The sequence below is a fragment of the Larus michahellis genome, chromosome 12, assembly GCF_964199755.1.
Source record: "Larus michahellis chromosome 12, bLarMic1.1, whole genome shotgun sequence".
NCBI lineage: Eukaryota > Metazoa > Chordata > Aves > Charadriiformes > Laridae > Larus > Larus michahellis.
Genome location: NC_133907.1, coordinates 3,895,617 through 3,915,195, shown reverse-complemented (window position 1 = coordinate 3,915,195; position 19,579 = coordinate 3,895,617). Strand labels below are relative to the sequence as shown.

Sequence of the window (19,579 nt, the reverse complement as noted above, 5' to 3'; positions counted from 1 at the left end):
ATTCTAAGTTGAAGGCATGAGGTTTCTAAAGCCACATCAGCACGGTGTCGGCTCCTGTCCCTGGGGGCAGCTTTGTCCGTGGTGGCTTTGGGACGGAGACAACAGGGATGTTGGGGTCCGTTGAGCAGAATTCTCACAAGAAGATGTTCCTAATCTCTCCCTGCCTTGCCCTGCCAGTCCCAGGCTCTCTAAATCCTCTCGGAAGCCTCAGGGAATGCCCAACATTTCCCATTAGTGATGTCCGTGGACCGAAGTGGGCAAATGCATCTTTTCCTGCAATTTGGAGTTCTGGGGATTCTTTGTCTCCAACAAATCTCTCGGTTCCTTCCCCAAAATGCACGCACGGCAGCTTGCCAGCGCTCGCCTGGTGCACTGCAAAAATACCGAGGAGGGGGAAAAAACATCCCTAAATTAGGTTGTATGAAGCAGCCGTAATTCATCCTGTTGGGCTAATACGCTGTGTTTAAATAGGAAAGGAGACCGGCTAATAGGCAGTGCTGGGAAGATTAGGAATAAACAACATCAGCTTTTTTCATTAGGAATAAATAGCATCAGTTCTTTATGCATGCAGCTCGCCCTGCGTTCTTTCATGAGATGCTGAAAAGGGAGTTTGCGGGAGCTCTGCCGGTTCCCTTCCCCTGCCGAAGGCGCAACCCCATCTCCCAGGGGAGGCTCCGAGCTGCCGCAAGCCTCTGCGCCAGATGGCAGCTCCCTCCGTGTCAGCCGAAGGCGAGAAAACGCTCCCGACCGGCCTTGAAAACTCAGAGTGTGGAGCAGGGAGGGTGGCAGGACTGTCCGGGGTGGCAGGGCATCGCTCCTGCCCGCCCAGGTGCCCGTCCCGAGCAGCCGGTGTCCTCCGAGCCGCACCTCGACTTGCTCGGCTCGGGGCACGTGGTGGCCCTGGCTCCTCCATGTCCCGCTCCGGTGTTGGTGGGAGTTTTGGCTGTGTTGGTTCAGTTTTAGGGCTGTCGGACCGAGGGCTGTGCGGTGATCTCTCTCCTCCCTGCAGATTACTCTCACCACCATCGGCTACGGGGACAAGTACCCGCAGACCTGGAACGGGCGGCTGCTGGCGGCGACGTTCACGCTCATCGGCGTCTCCTTCTTCGCCCTTCCTGCCGTAAGCACCTCGCTGGGGAGAGTGGGGCTGAGCTCGGCTGCGCGTTGTCCCCAGCCCCAGGAGCTGGTGGCAACGTAACAGTGGCGTGATGCACCCAGAGACCTCCCGACCGCGGCTGCTCCGTGGCTTTTGAGTCAAAAAAAAAACGGGAGAAGAGGGGAAAACCTGTCTCAGTTTTCCGAGCTCCGGGCACCGTGTGTATGAGCGAACAGGATGGAAACTCTAGATTTGGCTCTGCAGAAATATTTATTGAAGTGAAACCATTTTTTTTCCTGCCAAGGGCTGTTCCTAGGGGCGATTACGCCATTTCAGCAAATTACCCCCAACCCTTTCGCAGCAAATTTCAGCATCTTGCATGGATCTGATTTTCCCCCGCGGGGATAATTTGCTGAATGCCAGCACGGTGTGGTTGTGTTGTATTTTATCAGCCAGCTGGAGGTAGTTTGGTAAAAGCAGCAATTCCCGTGAGCGCCAGCAGAGTCTGCAGCCCCTTCAGGGGGAGCTTCTGCCAGCGCTGCCTCGGATGGAGGCTTCTCCTTCTTCCCCCCGTGCGTTCCAAGCGAAAAATGATCCAGAATAAACCTTTGGAGGGAAAGTTCGCTGCAACTTTTTAGTGGAAACGTGGCTAACACCCTGCTAACTGCAGGTTTTCGTTCTCTTGCCCAGGGCATCTTGGGTTCGGGGTTTGCTCTGAAGGTTCAAGAGCAGCATCGACAAAAGCACTTTGAGAAGAGGCGAAACCCAGCAGCGGGCCTGATTCAGGTGAGGAGCGCATCCGAGGAGCCCTGGGGGGTTGTCACCCCAGTTTGGGGGGAGGCTTAATTATTTTTTTTTTTTAGAAATAGAGGAGGAGACGGTCAGGTGAAAAACGGGGCTGTGTGTGTGAGGTGTGAGACAGCAGCTGGTGACTGGTCTTGTCTGGGAATAAATGCCAGGAAATCAGCCATGGGAAAATAGCGTATGTTGTAGGCAATCCGGGGGAGAAAAGGAACGAAATCCAGCCCAGCGCAGCAAGACAAATGCATTAGGACAGTCTGTTTTCACCAATTTTTTTTTTTTCCCCTCCCCAAAGCGATTATTCATACTGATATAAAGTTACCATTGGGAGCATTTTCTTCACGATAACAGATGTCTGCGCAGAAGGCTGGCCTTGGTGATTTGAAATTAGAGTCATTTGACATTCCCCTGCTCCTCTCTCTCCAAATTTTTTTAACTCCCTGACGTGCGACAACACCCATTTGATCCCTGACCTCACCCTGGCAGCGAACGCCTGGGACCCACAGCACTTTTACCCGGGCTCACATCGTCCGGAGTATCGTGGTACCGCCCCGAATTTGTCATGTCTCAAATCAAGGAAAAGGCGGAATGTCAGAACCGTCCCACAGAAAACAGAGGGAGGACTTGGTGTTGGCTGAGGTTTATAAAACCCAGGGTAGTGCTGGGCACACCTGGGGCCACCATCCCACCGTGTCTCCTCTGCAGGCGGCTTGGAGATTTTATGCCACCAACCTGTCCCGGACGGACCTGCACTCCACCTGGCAGTACTACGAACGCACCGTCACCGTCCCCATGTACAGGTACCTCCTCCTCCACCTCCCTCTTCCACTGCCTTCCTCATGGTGCCACCGTCTCCATATTTATTTTTGTTATCTGGATATATTGTTTCATTTCTTTATTTTTTTTAAGTTGAAAAAGTTGATTTGAAGGCCTCTTAAAGGCCGGTATATGCTTTTTCTTTTGGAGTTTTTTTGCTTTGGTTTTTTTTTTGGTTTTGTTTTTTTGGTGTATTTCTTTTTGACTTGATTTTAATTTCCCTGTTGTGTGTTTTTTTTTTTTTCTTCTTTTTGTGTCTGTGTGTGTACGTGCTCTTCTTTTCACCTTTATTTCTCCACGTCCGCTGGTAGTTGCATTGTGTTGTGACAGTTGCCGTGCCCAGGTGTGAAGACCTCCCTCCCGAGCTGCTCTGGATCGTAGGTAAATGCCCCCCTCCTTGTGCCCTTGCCCGGGCTCTCCTCACCGCTCCAGCTGGTCTCTAATGGTCCTTCTGCCTTTCAGCAAACTTCTCTCCCTCCCTCGCCTGGCCCAGCTCTCTCCCCAGGTGCATTTGCCCTGGCTCCTCCTTTCCTTTCCTTTTTTTTCTTTTGTTCTGTAAGAGGAGGAAAACCAAATCGGGATTCAGTGAGCGTTTTCCCATTTCTTGGATTTCATTTATCCATCACGATCTGTTGACATGAGTAGGGAAGGGACGGCGGAGCCGTGACGGATGATGCTGATAAAGCACCGCTGTCTTTTAGCAGCGTCCGTCTGTCTTGCTTTGAGGAGAGGTAACTCGTCATCGTACCCAGGCAGCTCTTTCAGCTGAAACAACACAGGTTATAGCAGGGCTGTGGGAATTCACAGCCTCTTGGGATTTGGAGCTTCATGGAGATGGGGACAGAGTCCTGCGCTGTGCCTCCGGGACGTGGGGAAGCACTGCATCCCCCATGCCGCTCTTGGGGTTGGTGGCATCGAGGAGGAGGAGGCTTCCCCAGCACCTAAAATGCAAAAGATTGCTTTTCATTTTCCACTGCACTGCATCCCGGGCAGGGCTGTTGCATCCCTTTCTCGCGTGTTTTTAGGGGCTACCCAGATCTCTTTGGGTTTGTGCAGGAGTCGGGCGTGTTGGTTAGATGTTCCCGTAGCTTCGCGGGGTTTTCTTGGCTGTGATGGGGCTCGCTGTGCTCCATCTCCCTGCTCCCACGCAGGGCTGCGCTCCAGCACCGGGTCGTGCCACTGCAGGTGTGAATCCCTTTGTGTTTTGCCACGAAAAGTGGTGCCTTTTAGCCCTTGGCCAGGCAATCTGGATGTATTTCCTAGGGTAAGCATTAGCCTGTATTTAAAGCGCAGCAGCCAGCCTCTTAAACCATCTTAAAAACCTGTTGGAAGTCACGTTGTCGTGGTCAGTAAGTTTTCATTGGATTTGTTCCCGGTGTGTGTCTGATCGATTATTTCCCCCCCCCCCCCCCGAGATTTATGAACCGACTTCACGATTTTGCTTAAAAAAAAAAACCCCAAACCAACAACCCAACAAAACAGACCAAACCTGTTTTCCAATAGCATTAAACCCACCCCCTCTCCCAGTACTTGACCTTCTCGCCGTGCGTTGGCGGCGCTGGCTGAGATCAGCTACTGGGGGGGGTGAGGACCGGAGCCTGGTCCAAAGTCCGCTGCAAAACGCAGAAAGCCAGGGGCCGGTTTCAGTGGACTTGGTCAGGTTTTACTGCCATTCGAAAGACTGAACTTACCACGCGGCCAGACATACAGCGACACCCTCTTGCACGAGGGCGTGCTGGGGTAATTACTTGCTGCTTAATCCAGGAAACCTGTATTTCCCATGGAGCTAAGACACGCACGAAAACTAAACTAAAGAGCTCCAGAACAGGCTAAATAAAAACTTTTGGGGTGGTGAAAGAGCAAAAAAAATGTAGTTTGGTGAAGCGCCCGGCTGTCTTGAATAAAAAGCCGGGATAAAGTTGTAGCAGTTTTGCTGGCTGATGCCGCGGGTGCTGCTGCTCCCTGGGCTTCCCTGGGCACAGGTTTCTGCTCTCCCAGCTTCACCCTTAAATCCCAACTCCTGTCTGTGCGCAGGCGAAGCGAAGATCACCTGGGAGGGTGAGGTGTGGGCGCACCGATGGATTCAGCCGTTAGTCGAATTGGATTTTATTTTTATATTTTTTTAACCGAGAAAGCAGCGAACCTCTTTCGAATATATTTTGGATGCAGGCAGAGAAATTAATCAGAGGAAAAAAAAAAAACAAACAACTAGGAAAAAAAAACCCCAACCCAACTATAAAAAAAGAGGGGGTAACTGTATGTTCTGGCTGCAGCTTCCATCACTCACACTGTCCATCTGTCCTCGTCTACCCACTTCTCTAAGCCGGCTGGCGGATGCGCTGGTGCAGCCTCAGCGGCACGTGGAGCCCAGCGCTGCAGGAAGGCGATGGCCGCTGCCCTGCCGCTGCGATGCACAGCGGCGTTAGGGAGTGGGTTGGAGGAACACAATATCCCCGTCTCCCTCCCGGATGCCTGGGACCCTTTCTGCTCAACACCGGGCTGCTTATTCCTCTTAGCGGGAGCCCTGTGACTTGAGCGTTCCTATCTGCCCAAGGCATCTCCAAAAAGACTGATATGCTTGATAAGAGAAAATTGTTCCACATGCCTTGGAGGAGCTGACGTGTCTCCAGAACATCACTCAAATCACTGCAGTAGAGCTGGTCTCACTCGTTCAGGGGAAAATATGGTGGCCTCTGAGAGTTATTTCAGATTTCATCTTCAAATTGAAAACGTGGGTAGAACCAAATCTGAAATTTGCATGAGGCTCCTGCGCGTGCAGGTAGGGTTTGGGCTTGTAATGCATGCATAGCTTGGTGCGCCCAGACCTCGTAACCTGTTGTGCATCAGCCACTGGATTTGCTGGAGAAAAAAAAAAAAACCTGCTCTTTATTGTCACTCGTGAGAACAAGACCTTGGTCTCGCCGATGTCCATGTATTGGTCTTTAACAAAAGCCACCAGCACATCGTGCCCGAGTCAGCAGCGCAGCCCGAGGAGTCGCTGGCTGCTGGGACCGAGGGCTGTGCATGTCTCATGAGCGGTCTCTCGGAGGCCCCCGTATTTTCCCTGCTCTCTGGTGCCCGTTTGCTTTCGGAGCAAGGTGCCAGCTGCCTGTCCCTGAGGGTGACACGGGCACGCGGTGGTTTCTGACCCCGCTGCCTGGTCACAGCGCATCTGCTCCCGGGGATACACTTCGTTCATATGCTAATTTTCTTTATTCTGTTTCTTTTCCCCTTTCCTCCACCCTGTCTTTCCCCCTTATTTTTTTTCTTTCTCTTATCCCTTTGGTTTTCTTTGGTGAAAACACTTGAAAAGCACGCAAACGCAAACGTACGGTGCCTCCAGGTATGAAGTGCATGTGACTCTGAAACTGTGTGTCATGTCACTCCTTGTTCTTCGTTTGGGACTGTAACGTGCAAAGCCTTTAATTAAAAAAAAAAAAAAAAAAAAAAAAAAAAGAAAGCTCTGAAGATCAGTTTTTTCAAAGGAATGAGTGAAAACCCAAACAGACGCCCCATCCTGCTGCCTACAGACTAACTCCATGCACCTCCATGTACATCTTAGCTATTGGTACACACAAGTGTTGGGAAACTGTCTGCCAAAAGGACAATTTAAGGAAGGAGACTGGGAGAGCGCTTGATAAGCTTGCTTTTTTAAGGATGATTTCTTGATGGTCTTACCAACCTCCTCCAATTCGTACAACGCTTAGCAAGAAAACTTCCCCGTTCACGCTTCCATTTTCCCTCTGCCATCGCTCCTGCGTGTTCCCCTTCCTCCGTCCCTCTTTTCCCACCCTTCATTGTGTCATCTACCTCACTTCGTGCTGTAGGAGCTGTGCCCACCAAGTAACGCTGCGTTTGCTGAGTGTGCTGGTGTGGTGGCACCGTGGGACGCATCAGTGGTAGCACAGGGTCAAATCCCAGCAGCAGCCGTGCCTGCTTTTGAGGACAACATCTGGAGGAGAGAGAGATCTGGAATGCTAAACTGAAATGGTCATTCATTTCTTCTAGTAATCCGGCCTGATTTTTGGGAAAGGGATGCCCCATCTCAGCAGGACTTTTCCATTTCAGTGTTTTCTTCCAAGACTGACCTAAAGCCAAGCAGTTCTTAGCCCCAGTTCTTCACTCTGAGGCTTAGCCTTTTGGGATGAATCCAAACGAAAAGACCTGTGTGTGGCTGGGTAAGATTTATTATAAATAATATTATCTCAGGTTCTGCAGAAAAGAGTAGATTTTCAAGTCGCAGGTGTGTTTTATGTGAGGCGGGTATCTGAAGGGGTAAAGTCAATATTTTAAGATGGGGAATAAATGGCTTGCATTTCAAGACTGTGAGCCAAGCTCTGTTCTTAGAGCGGTTTAAATCCTCACTAGATGCATTAGTGCCGTTCGAGCTGATGTGATTTAGTGCCTGATTTCCAAACCTGGTTCCAGTTTTCGCAGATGCAAATTTTACGGCCTTAGTAAATCACACTTACCACTTTGTGTGGCTAATTTGCAGCAAATGGCATCAATGAATTGCAAGCATAATATTATGAATGTATTTTCCTGTTGTCCTAATCAACAGCCTGTTGTGAGAACCAGACACTTTTCTACTGCTGGGCGTGAAATAAGGATGTGTCACTTCCATCCCATTTCTTACAGTAAAATATTTTATAAGTTTCATAAATGTTCTCAGTTATGAAAAACAGCTTAGGTTGGGGACGTAAAGTCATGGTTAGCACAATAATTGGCTCATTATAGGAACTCCAACACAGCATGGAAACTCATTTAAGTCCCCATCCCATTCCGGCATCCATCTCCTTGTCACCCTTTTCCTAATTGTTCACATTGGGGCTGTTCAACAAAATCATCGTGGTCTCTGCGTGCGTGTCGCGGTGCGTGCGCGGTTCTGTGTGTGCTCCCACCCACTGTTGTGTGCTGCTGCCCTCCTCGTGTTGTGGGGTTTTGATGGTGTCCTGGCCAGAGGCATGATATCCCTGCCGTCCCCAGATGCTTGAACGTTATCTGTGCTTCCAGGAATAGAAATTTTCCCTTCCCTTTGGACGGGGTGAGCCGGCACCTGGAGTTAGTGTGGCGTTTCTCTGTGCTGTGCTGGGAGGGGTGGTGGGATGCAGCTCTAGGTACCGCTGGGTCCTCTTCCGAGTTCCCGAAAACTCAGAAGCGTTGCTGTGGTGGGTGGCATGAGCTGTGTGTGTTCCCGTGGCGTGCAGATCTTCTCACCTCGCTCCCTTTTAACCCAAACGTCCTTCCCTTGCTAACAAGTGACATACGGACCAGGAGGAGAGAGAGAAAATGTGAGATGCCCCAGCCGGAGGTCTTTTCTCCACGTCTCTGGAGGACACGGTGGCACCGGTGGCACCTGTCCCCCGGGCGCGCACACACCAGTGCAGGGTGCCCTCCATCCAGCATTTCCTAGCAAAGCTCAGTTAAAGCGTTGTGCTGAGCCCTGCCTTTTCTTTGAGGTTCTGGTGAAATAGTGCAATGCAGTAGCTGTTCCCCAAGCCAAGACGGGTTATGCTGAGCTTTCAACGCAGATTAAATTTCAGGTCAAGCACATGGGTGAGTTTACACCCATTTTTAATAATTATTGTTTCGGTAAAACACTGGTGGTTTTTTCCACCACACGTCTACCCGGCCCATCACCCAACCACAGAAACGGTAAATTTCTGTGCTTGCTTTTGTGTCTTCACCTGTGGTGGCCCAGGAGATTGCCACCTTCAGCACGCTGTAGGCTTTGTGTTATGGGCTAATGCAAAGGCAGGAGCTCCTTCTGGGATCTGGAATCCTTCAATCCAGCGAGGTAATGAGCTCTTCAGCTCTGAGACTTGCATCGCCGGGAGCACTGGATTTGTGATCTCAGCTGGAAAAAGCGGGGCTGTTGTCCTATGTTCTGCTGAGTATGGACCTCCCTGAAAAACTAACTCACCGAAGAAGAAAAGTTGTGCACCCTTCATTAACTGCTGGGTACACTTTGTGCTTGATTTTATGCACCACCATCTCCTATCTTGGAAGGAATCTGCAAACCCTCTGGTGGGTTTGAAGGGAGGTGACAGCCCAGCGCTCGCGCGCTGCTCCGCTGCACCAAGGTCAGCTTCTTCCTGACGTCTTGAGTGAAGAGGATCATTAATTCGTCAGATCAAGATGTGCTCTTCTCTGGATGGAAGCGAACAGGGCTGGACTGGGGAGCCGAGCCAAAATTTTCAGGCCTATTTTTATTCTTTCCTCCATACTTAGGATTGGAAAATTTTCTGATTGCCTCAATCTTGGGAACAGCAAATCTGCTGTGCTGAGCAACTGCGGGTTGGAGGATGAGTTTTGTGCATGCAGAGGAGAGGCTTTTCCAGGTGGTTTTCTGTTTTTCTTTTTTTTTTCCAGTTAGAGGAAAAATGTGAAACTATTGGTCTCGTAATGGCTGAAAAAAGTGTGGACATGAATATGTCTGCTTTTATTTTACAGTACGAAACAGCCCCGTTTCTTACAGCACCTCAGCCGAGACTGGTCTGTTAGTCTGCAACCACTTACACCCCTTTCCGTCCAGTCCTAAGCCGCAGGTTTGGGACAGTTTGAGTAGGTCCTTCTTGCTTTCATTAAAACATTCATGGCTCGTTTTCCATCAAAGCCATAAGTATACGCTGCCTTGGGGTTGTGGCTCTTTGGGTTGTGGCCCCAATCACCCAGATATGGGCAACTGGAGGCAGCCCGTTCCCAGCCTGCCAGCAACCCCTCATCCTCCCCTTCATCCCTCCCTGGTGCATCCTCCCCCTCGCTTGTCACAAGCGCGACCGGAGGCGACTGCTCTGCTGACTTTGCACCCTCTGGGCACAGCGATGGCGTGTGGCACGTTGACGCTTTGACAAGGGCACCGCTGGTGGCCCAGAAAGGAGTTTGCAGCAAGCCACGGGATGAGCCCCGTTGGCCTTGACCTCGACTGCAGGGTCCCCAAGTGCGCTCTGAAGTAGATGCGGCTCTTCCCAACCGCGTGCAGCGTTCTCCGTCCTTCCCCCGACACCTCACGTCTCTCTCGCTTGAAAACTTGACTGTGAATGTCAGCGTTAAATATTTACAGAGCAAGCCCCGGTCTGCCCGGGGCTGAGGGAAGAAAGCAAAAGTGGATGCGGGAGCTAATTCAGCATCTTTTAGCACGACAGCAGGATAGGCAACAGGGTGTTTGTGCATTGGGTGTTTTTTTATTATTATTAGCCAGGATTCCCATTGTCAGGTTCTTTTTCTTCCTGAAAAAGATTCCTTCCTGATCCAGAAGGCAACGATACATGATTTTGCCTCATTTTGGGGTAAAACCTAACACAACCAGTAGGGAATTGGCTAAACTTCACCCCAGAGCATCCTGGGATGCTACCGACCCCAGGTCCCTGTTTTCTCTGCCCTATAAGCTGCTCCCTGCCATTCCTCCCCGCATTCCCAAGAGCACCAGGGTTGAGTTTTCCCTTTTACCTCCGAAACTGGAGCCTCTCTCCACTTAACGCACAACCAAAGCTCCAAACAAAGCAACGGCAACCTCTAGACTTACAGGTGGTGACAGAGCTCTCCTGCCAAAACACCGCCGTGCTGCTCAGAAACCCTGGCAGCCGCTTGTTTTTTTGGGAGGTTTGAAATCCGGTGGTGCAGACAAGTTTCTCTCTCTCTCTTGCTGTCGCTCTCTCTCTCTTACCCCACCGCTCTGCCGTAGGACACTGTTGGAAGTAGCAGCCAAACCCTTCTCCATCCTTCCCGAGCTGTCCCCTGGTTGCAGTTGGTGGCACAAAGCTGGTTCTAGTTGAAAGGATGGGGCAGCGGGGGAAGTTTCCAAGACAGGAGGCTCTGAAATCAGTTCTGCCGGAATATTAACGGTCTTTATTTTCTCCCTCTAGACTCATCCCTCCTCTGAACCAGCTGGAGCTCCTGAGGAACCTGAAGAGCAAATCGGGACTGACATTCAGGTTAGCAGCAGAGTTAAGAGAGCTTGGAAAGCACACACTTTGCAACCTTTTTCTTTTGGTTTTGTTTTTTTTTTTTCTTATTTTTTTTCCTTTTGTTTTTTTTTTTTTTTCCTTCCTGCCTTTTTGCATATGGACAGCCTTGAAGATGTGAGAGGTTTTGGCAGCAGGTCCCCCCTGGGTCGTTCAGCGACCTCCTCCCCATCCCTCTCCCATGCTGTACATGAATTTCTTCAGCCTAGCTTGGCTCTGGAGTGATGTTACAGTGCTTGACTGAAAATGCAAAGTCGTATTTTCAGAGGTTCTCAGCCAGGCAGTGTTCACAGTTTTCGTCTGACCTTTCTCCCTCCTCACCACCCTCAGAGGAGACTCAGGCCCACGATGTGTTAGTTCATTCTCCGTTCCCTCCAGCCTTCCCTCGCCGCCCCCGAGAGCAGGCAAGGTTGGAGCGGTGAGAAATTTTTGCTAAATTTGCTGTGGCAAGGTGTACAGGATTGGCCCAGAAGGCCAGGAACCCTGCAGCTTAAAACTACGCTCAGGAGGGGTAATTCTCGTGGGTTTTTTTGAAGCAGGTGAGGTTGCCCCAGTTGAATGGGGAGTGTGCAGACCCTGGGAGGGATGGAGAGATGCTGGCCGTGCCGGTGGGCATCGGGGCCACCTGGGGAGGTGTGGGACGGGACCTGTCCTGGGCTGTGCGTCTCGGCAGAGGGTAGAGATCTGTAGACCCGTGGGTCAGACTTCTAACTTTAAAATGTGAGTATTTGAGCTAATGACTGAGGCTGGGCTTCCAAGCTTGTCTGAGCAAGGAGCAGAGGGTGGAGGGGTATTTTTTTTCAGCCTCTTCAGGCTCCCGCCTTCAGCCTAAGGGAGAGGGGTCGGGGTCTGCGCAGATCCCAGCGGTCGCTGCGGGGTGGAGGCAGGGCCAGGGCTGGTACAGCATCCTGCTCGGAGGGAACCGAGCTCCTCCTGCCCAGGTCTTCTCACAGTCAGATTTGTCCCTTAGACTGCCCGGTGACAGGGCAGGCAGACCCTTATCCGCTGAGGAACGCAGTCTGCTCCCTCTCTTGTGGGGCTGCAGGGGCAAGGCTGCTTCGAGCCCCCAGATTGAATGCAGTTTCCCAGTGTGAAGAACCCATGAATCAGAGTAGTTGAAGGCAGAGGAGGTTTCCCTCACTGGTGGAGGGAAATGCCACCAAGATGCCTTGTCAGTGAAGGTGAGATTATTTTTTTCTGCTTAGCTTGGCTTGCAGTGTTACGCCCACCCTTTTGCAGGTGTTTGGCTCACTTTGTCCTCAATGTCAATGGTTTTTCAGGGCAATCAAGCGGTTTGGGTTCTCAGGACAAAACCGCATACAAAAATTGTGGTGTCCCACTCCCTCCGCCTAGCCTTTGCCAGCTCCTTTGGTAAAGTAGCCGCCAAGGGCTTTGGAGGCAGCAGCCCCACCTGGGGTGTCAGGGGGTCAGGGCAGGGGTCCGTACTCCTTCCCGCCAGTGTCCCCCCAGCACCACGCGTTATCATGGCAGCATGAAGCCATGCATCAAGAGATCTGTCATTAGCTCAGTCCCAATGGCCAGGAAAGAAAAGCACCAGGGGCACGGGAGCCGTGTGGGTCCTTCCCTGTGTGCAGAAACAAGACAGGGAGGTGCATTTCCGAAGGAGAGGGGGCCGCTCTCTGAGCCCACAGAAGTCCTCCTGTGCTCACACAAATCACACGACCGTCAGGTGTCCCAGTCATGCCTAGGCACAAGGATGGGTTGGGATAAACTCTTCAACCCTGTGCGTTGTATGTGTCTTCTCTGAGGTTGTGTGAGTCTCCAGTGATCTTCTGTCCGGGCCAGAAACTCCGGGAATTAAGTGCTCCTTTCCCTCTCTTCTGTCCACAACTTCCACTTAGTTGTATTGTTTGGTATTGTCCTTTCGTTATGTTTTAACAGTGAAGCAGCAACATCTTTTGCCACCTGACACCATGCTAATGTACTATTGCTTCTGTTTAAAGGAAAGAGCAGCAGCCCGAACCATCGCCAAGGTCTGTATCACTGCCAACACGCCATTCCCATGCATTCCCTGTAGATTTCTATGTACGTGTGTGCGTGTGTGTACCATGTCGTGGCGCCATCGAGGGAAGCATTCTAGGTATTAACGTGCTTTTTCTGTGCTGTGGCAGTCCAACGTATCTACGTGTATGCTGGACCTTAAATCCTGTCTTCCTTCCAGTCTGCCTCGGGCTGTAGCTGCGAGGATAGCCAGGCTGCGGGGGCTAGAGAGAGCGGTGGGCAGCACGGGCAGAGCCGGCGGACACTCCTCCGGGTGATGGCAGGGCTTTGGTTTATGCTGCTTTTTTATTTACTTTTGTTGCTGGAGTCGTAGCTGAAGGAGTATAACGCAGGCTCAGTGAGTGCCGATGGGTAGGTGGTGCTTTGCTGATGTCTCCATCACCCAACGCCGCGCCAGGCGGAGGTGACATGGGAACACGAAGCCGTCACCATGTCACCGAGTTAGCGACTTCTCCTGAGCTCCTCTCGCTGCAGGGCGCTGCACGGGGCTGCGTGGGACCTGCTGCGCCGTGGGACGCAGGAGGGTTCTCTGGCCCGGCACGACGTTGCATGGCAGGGACACCCTGTCTCCACCCCATTCCCTTTGGCCTCACAACCTCTGGATGAAGCACGGTCCCTGCTCCGTCCTCCCTCCACGCCTCCAGTCCACCACGCAGAGCGCGCTCAGCCGGGCGCCCTCTGAGACGTGGCGAGCACCTTCCAAGGGCAGCCATAAATCTCACCGAGGGGAGAGCTTTTCTCTATTCCCATGTCCCAGGGAAAGCAACAGGGCTGGTGTTTGGGATACTTTTTGGATGCTTTTCATCACCTTAGAAGTATTTAATTCTGGGATTTTTTGTCCGATATTTTCCCTTTTTTTTTTTTTTTTTTAAGAAGTAGTTCTGGGGCTGAATCTCATTTATTTTTCTTGGGAGGCAAGACGCAGAACCGATGATCTGTGGAGATCATCTGCTTGGCTTTCGGATCTTCCATCTCATATCTCAAAACACAGCTTACAGCCTAAATATTGTAAAGACTGAGTACGTTTTCCAGAAGTATAACTGGAGCCTGGCATTTTGCAGATGTAATTTTCTGCTGTGCCTTTTAGCTTATAAGAGGCCAGAAACTAATTTTTCCCTGGCATTAAATCCAACGAAAGATATCTGGGTAGATACGGTGCTGAGTAAAGGGAGGAAAATTTCATCCTTCCTTCCTTTTTGCCCCTTCCCTCCCTCTTTTTTCTGTCTTTAATTTGAGCTTTTCTTTGCAAGCAGAACCTCCGCGGCGCTCCATCCACTTTCCCTACCAAATAATCCAAATCGCCAAGATCATGTTTCAACTATCCAGAATTACTATTTTTTATTTTTTTTTCCTACGTGGGGTCTCAGCCTGTGTGGCGAGAGCGAAGGCAGCCTCCATCCAGCCGTATTAAAGCAGGGGGTGCATTTCATGGGAAGCGTTCCCTGGGAGCAGAGCGGGACTGAAATCCTGGCCACCTGCCCATGCCATCAGGAGGGTCGGCGTTCCGTCCCAGGGGCCTGGCTGCTCCACTGCCCTGTCTCAGCAGTGACACACGTTGGATGCATCCAAGGGTAGATCCACATTTCTCACAGGCATATGACCGTGCGATGAGACAAAATCTCGTTCCAACCCCATCGGCTCCGTTAGCCGAGGAAATCTTAGGACAGGCGGTCCCTCATAGGGTCACACCAGCCATCATCCCTGCAATCGCAGGCCCTAGTCTTATTTCTGAGGCAGTAGTCTTATTTCTTATTTTTAAATTTCAGTCCCGTCTTCCAGGGTTCATTTTCACCAGTTAAAACTCCAGGTTGGATGTGTTTCTTTGTAAAGGTTGCAGATTTTTCCCTTTCTACATCCATTCTCTACATTGCTTTCTTAATCTCGTGTCACAGAAGGAAGTAAATATAGCCTTTCACTGCCCTTTTTCAGAGTTTTTTTTTTTTTACTATATATAGCTCCTTCGTCGGGGTCGTTTCCAAATGCTGCTTTCCTGCTCCTGTAGCGCGTCTGTCTCTTGTGGCACTGAGGGTTTTGTTGCCCTCTGTTGTAAGACGCTAAACCAGACCCTGAAGCTGAGGGTCTGCAGCTGCCGTGGACATGGCATTAGAGTCCTTGCCGTATGGTTCAGCTCAGCTGCCACAGCAAAGCTCTTCCCTTCTGTGTTTTGTTTTTCTACCTGCTCCCGCTGCCCTTTTCCATCTGATAATGTCTCAGACCTCCGGAAGAAATTTCACACAATGGTCCCTACATTCAGGGGGCCCCAGATCAGGTATTTTCACAAATAAAAGTTTCTGGATCTTTTAGATTCACATCCCAAATCTCCCACCCGCTTTGATTTCCAGCAGGCTGTCAATGATGCTCGATGTGTCATCCTGCCCTTAGAACAGAAAGCTTGTCCTGTTTCTCAGCCCACCCACCGGTTAATCATCCCGCCGTGGTCTGTCGCTGTTGACTGTTTCTCTTAGGAAACTCCTCGGCACGAATCTTCTCTCGTAGGCGACCCCAGCACCGCACTTTTATTGCTTCAGCTGGCAAAGGATTTTCCACTTCCCATCGATGTAAGGAGACACAGTCTCTCATCTGGAGATAGCTGGATCTTCCTCCCGTTGTAGTTATGTGTAGAGAGTGGCTGATTTCCTATATCCCTCTTTCCGTAACTGATACACCGCAAAGTCCTTACAGCAAACAGAACAGGAACGTTTTTTCTGCTATTTTGCATCTTAATGCATTTTAAGTCAGAGAAGGGATGCTGGCACGGCTCGTGGGAACGTGCTGTGCCAGACCAGCATTGCCTTGCAAGGTCAGGAGCATCTCAGGCGCCCCAGCACGCGGGGTCTTGCCCTCTGGCTCTGGTGCCGCTGTGGCCGTGCTGATTTCTGCCCAGGCAGTGCTCGCGGAGCTGCTGCCTGGGACGGGAGGACACGGGGAGACGATGGGGTTAGCGTGGCGGAGGCTCAGGGTCACCTGGAATTACTCGGGTGGCTTTTGATTTGGAGTTGGTGTAACATGGGACAGCCGATCTGAGAGACAGGTTACGTCCTTTCTCTGTCATTTCTGTTTTGTTTTCCACCACGAGCTTGTCTGCATCCATCTATGCCCAAGTGCCGGGAAGCTGGGAGCTGACCTGCTCGGGGCGGGGGGGCCGGAGCTCACCTCCCCGTGACGTGGAGCTGCGATGAGCGGAAAAGATGCTGGCCGTTTTCTACATGCTACCTACCTCTTCCCCCTTTTTCCTTTACTTTCCTCCCTTTTTAAAAAAACTGCTTACGGAGCCTCCTCTGTTGCCCGTCGCTTCGGGTGCCGTGTCCGCCCTACCATCTGCCTTGGCCAGGAGAAGCGGCTCCTGCCCTTCCCCGGCCCAGCTGCTGCTGCAGGAGCAGGTAGTGCCCATCCGAGCCCAGGCTGCTCTCGTGCAGGGTCCATCGATGAGTCCTCTCTGCCTCCTAACCCCAGGGAAGGAGGGCTGCTCTCTGATGGGGCTTGTCTCACCCCTGCTGCTGCAGAAAGCCAGCAAACCAGAGTGGTAACGGGGTTCGATTGCTCCCATGTGAATCAGGCTGGAAATTCGCTGTGGCATCTCGTCTCTGTTTATTTTGTCTTCTGATTGTAATGTCAAAAAGACGAAGGTACGGTTAGCCAGGACTACGGAGGCTTCTATACGAAATGTGAGCTGCAGATGCTCTTTAACAGATGGTTTGATCAACATCTGAAGGCATCCGTGACCACATTTTTTCCTCTTGTATTTTCCAAAGTGCGATTGGGTGAAAAGCTAAAAATCAATGACCCAAATGATCGTGATAATGCACTAATATCAGAGAAAAAGAAACAGAAGGATTCCAGGGAACTGGGAAGCTAAAACTCAGATTACTTTGTCCAGCATGAGTTCAGTCCTGTAGGTGACGAGAGGAACCTCTTTGGAAGGTTGTCCACAGCTGTGGCTCGTTCTCAACCCTAATGAACCCAGCAAGACCTTGGCCGTTAACATTGAGTGAATGCTGGGCTGGGCCGCCTTGTAATGTGTGTGTATATCTGTGCGTATACCTATCTATATATCAGTGTATGTATATGTCTGTCTGAGATACACACTACATTAATATCTCCGTTCAGGGGTGTGATTAAGGCTTTTGTAGGCACTGGAGGATGCCTTTGGGTGACTCAGTGGGCCCCTGCTCATCCAGCCTAGGGTGTCCGAGGTGTCACTAAGCCCATGGAAACCGGTGTCAATCACAGGAGCCCGATGAGCCATGTTAGTCTGGGTTGGCGTTTGACCTTCTAACCACCTCAGCTGGTGTCAGAGACTCATGCTGGGACTGACAGTAATCTGGAAATAATCAGTTGCCTTTAGGGGAGCGGATTATTTGCGCAGAAGGGACTGCATCTTTCCATGGGGACCACAGAGGAGACTAAGAGGAGAGTAACCCACCTGTCTCCCTGAGGCTCTGCATGCTGAATATCCCACTCCCCCGCCGCGATGCTCAGACCCCGGCTCCAGAACAGCCCCCGTAGCACCACCGGTCCCCGGGGATGCGGGGTCCCATTGCGGGTACCTGAGGAGTCCCCAGGATGGAGAGGGGGGTGTCGGCTGAGCTTGCACGGGGCGCTGCGAAGCAGAAAGAATTCCTGCGAATTCCTTCTGTGTGTGCCCACGAGCTCCTCCGATTGCTGAGTTCAAGTGTAAAACGAGGTTGGGTTTTTATGCCCTTCAGCCTTTTCGGTCTGTCCATGAGCTCAGCAAGTGATGCCCGCTGGGGGCCAGGTGGGGTGACGGGGGCCACGTCATTACCCTTCCGCAGGTAGAGGGCTGCTCCATGGCGTGGAGGACCCTGGTCGTGGTGGCGATCTCCTGGCAGGGCAGTGCCTGAGCAGCGATTTGGGATGGGCGCTCACAGGAGCTGTGGTGGTGCCTCAGCCGAGCCAGCGACTCCCCAGAAGTGGTAGGGCCCGTCTAAAAAGCATTAACGAGAACCAGATGCGTGAACGCAGATTTTTCAAATCCTTTCCTATAAAAGACCGCACCACACTCCGTTTCTATCTCTTTATTTTTTTTTTAATGCCAGGCTTAATATAATGCCATTTCCTCTATGAGAAGTGCAAATAATTTGCAGATAAACTTGCTCTTTTTGTGATTTTTTTTTTTCTTTTGAAAAAAAAAAAAAGAAATTTGAAACTTTTGGATGTCGTTGACCAAAATAAGTTAAAGTTTTGGCTCTCCATGGCTTAGACAATTGAAAAAAAAAGTCTTTTTTATCTGTTTAGAGGAAGAGGAGACTACTTTTTGTTTCCAAGGCGGATGAAAAAAAGTCTTCCTGCAGGACTCAGTCAATTGTAGATGAGCTGACGCCACCCATTCAATGCAGAGTGCATCATTTCTAACTTATTGACCACAGTGAGACAAATTTCGGAAACCCCCTTGATTTCTATATTTTATTTTTTTTTCCCATTTAACGCTCAAACAGAAAAATCCTGTCATGAACCCGGCCCTCAAAACACCTGTCTTTTAAACCTAGAGTCAGTAATCAAAAGTTTCCTGTCTGGCATTTGCTTCCAGGTCTAATTTTTACTCTCCCCTCATTTCCAGTAAAAGCAAACCGTGCAGAGAGTCACTATGCGGATGCTGCTCAGGAAACTCTAGGTACCACGGGAAATGCGTCGCACGGAACTAATCAAAAGCTGCACGGCTCATTCTCCCTCTACCCTGCTACCACCCGTTCTGATCACTTCTCTGCTTAATAGAGGTACTAGATGAGTGGAAAAAAAAAAAAAAAAAAAAAAAAAGGTGAAAGAGCCTCCCCATTGCCCGCTCAGAAATTAGAGGCTTCCTTGTCTGCTAATCGTGCAGAACATGTGAATCAAAGAGACGAGGATGGGGAATTTGGTCTGGGCTAGCAAGCAGTGTCTGCTCAGCAAGGAAGGAGGCCAGGAACTGAAGATTAACAAACGATGGAAAAAAAATTAAAAATTAAAAAAATTAATTTTCTTTTTTTTTTTTAAAAAGACCCCTTCCTCCCTATCACTCCATCCCTCCTCAAGGTGCAGGGAATCCTTGCAAATTGAATTGCACTGGACGGCAATATCGAGTTAGTAGCAATAGAAATACCAGCTTCCTACCTCTGCTCAATCACCGTTCCTTTGGCTCTCTGAACACTACAAATTGACTTTTCCTGGTCTTGTGGCCTTTGGAAGCCATGGCTTGCCTATCTAGCACCTCTACTACGCAGCTAGAGAAGGACTAATCTCAGCCTGTCCCACCAGGCGTAGGGGATACGGGCTCCCCGTAGCGTTGACATTGGCATTGTGAATGGTTCTGTTTCTAGATCCCGTGGGGAACAGCTAGCTAGAGCAGGGGGTTTCGTTCGGGCAGAGTTTTCATCCTTTTCATCAAGCTGACAATTGTTAGGCGGCTTCAGAGAATTCCCAGTGAGCATCCCTTAGCGCACCCATCTGATGGCCGTAAGGGTACACAGATTTTACTTCCGCACAAATACGGCGTCTACTTCCGCGCCTGCGCTGGAAGAGCCTCTTCCCCCGCCCCAGACACTGCTTCTCAGCAGCAAACGTGCACCTTCTTGAATTAGCAACGCCCAGAGTTTGCATGCGGTGAATGCTGGCAGGTGAACCCCATCAGCTCTTCCCCCCGCAGCCAGGCAGGTGGAAGCCCAGGAGTGGCAGGGCACTGAGCGATGCCGCATGTTTGTGAAATCGGATTTTTGCATGCTCTTTTTTGGAGTCCGTTTTAATTCTCAAAATCACCAGTCTCTGTCTCCCTCAGAAAGCCAACAAACTGCAGTTTCAAAAAGTATATGTATCTCTGATTTTCTCCATTAATTGTTCCAACTTGTATCTTTTCTTTTCTTGCTATTTTTTTCCCTGCTGGCTATTT

The 19,579-nt window shown here is 50.7% G+C and overlaps 1 protein-coding gene across 14 annotated transcripts in view; it reads left to right on the top strand.

Moving 5' to 3' along the window:
- Positions 1 to 19,579, top strand: part of KCNQ2 (potassium voltage-gated channel subfamily Q member 2) — a 78,100-nt gene that overhangs the window by 30,234 nt on the left and 28,287 nt on the right. For 5 of the 14 annotated variants that reach the window (XM_074604702.1, XM_074604700.1, XM_074604693.1 and 2 more), the window contains exons 6-11: positions 1,010 to 1,120; positions 1,787 to 1,882; positions 2,603 to 2,697; positions 6,027 to 6,056; positions 10,579 to 10,647; positions 12,642 to 12,671. In XM_074604702.1, the coding sequence (XP_074460803.1) occupies positions 1,010 to 1,120; positions 1,787 to 1,882; positions 2,603 to 2,697; positions 6,027 to 6,056; positions 10,579 to 10,647; positions 12,642 to 12,671 (431 nt within the window). Of the gene's footprint in view, positions 1 to 1,009; positions 1,121 to 1,786; positions 1,883 to 2,602; positions 2,698 to 6,026; positions 6,057 to 10,578; positions 10,648 to 12,641; positions 12,672 to 18,277; positions 18,332 to 19,579 lie in introns of all 14 variants that reach the window. The other 9 variants (XM_074604691.1, XM_074604695.1, XM_074604689.1 and 6 more) reach the window with 5 other exon arrangements.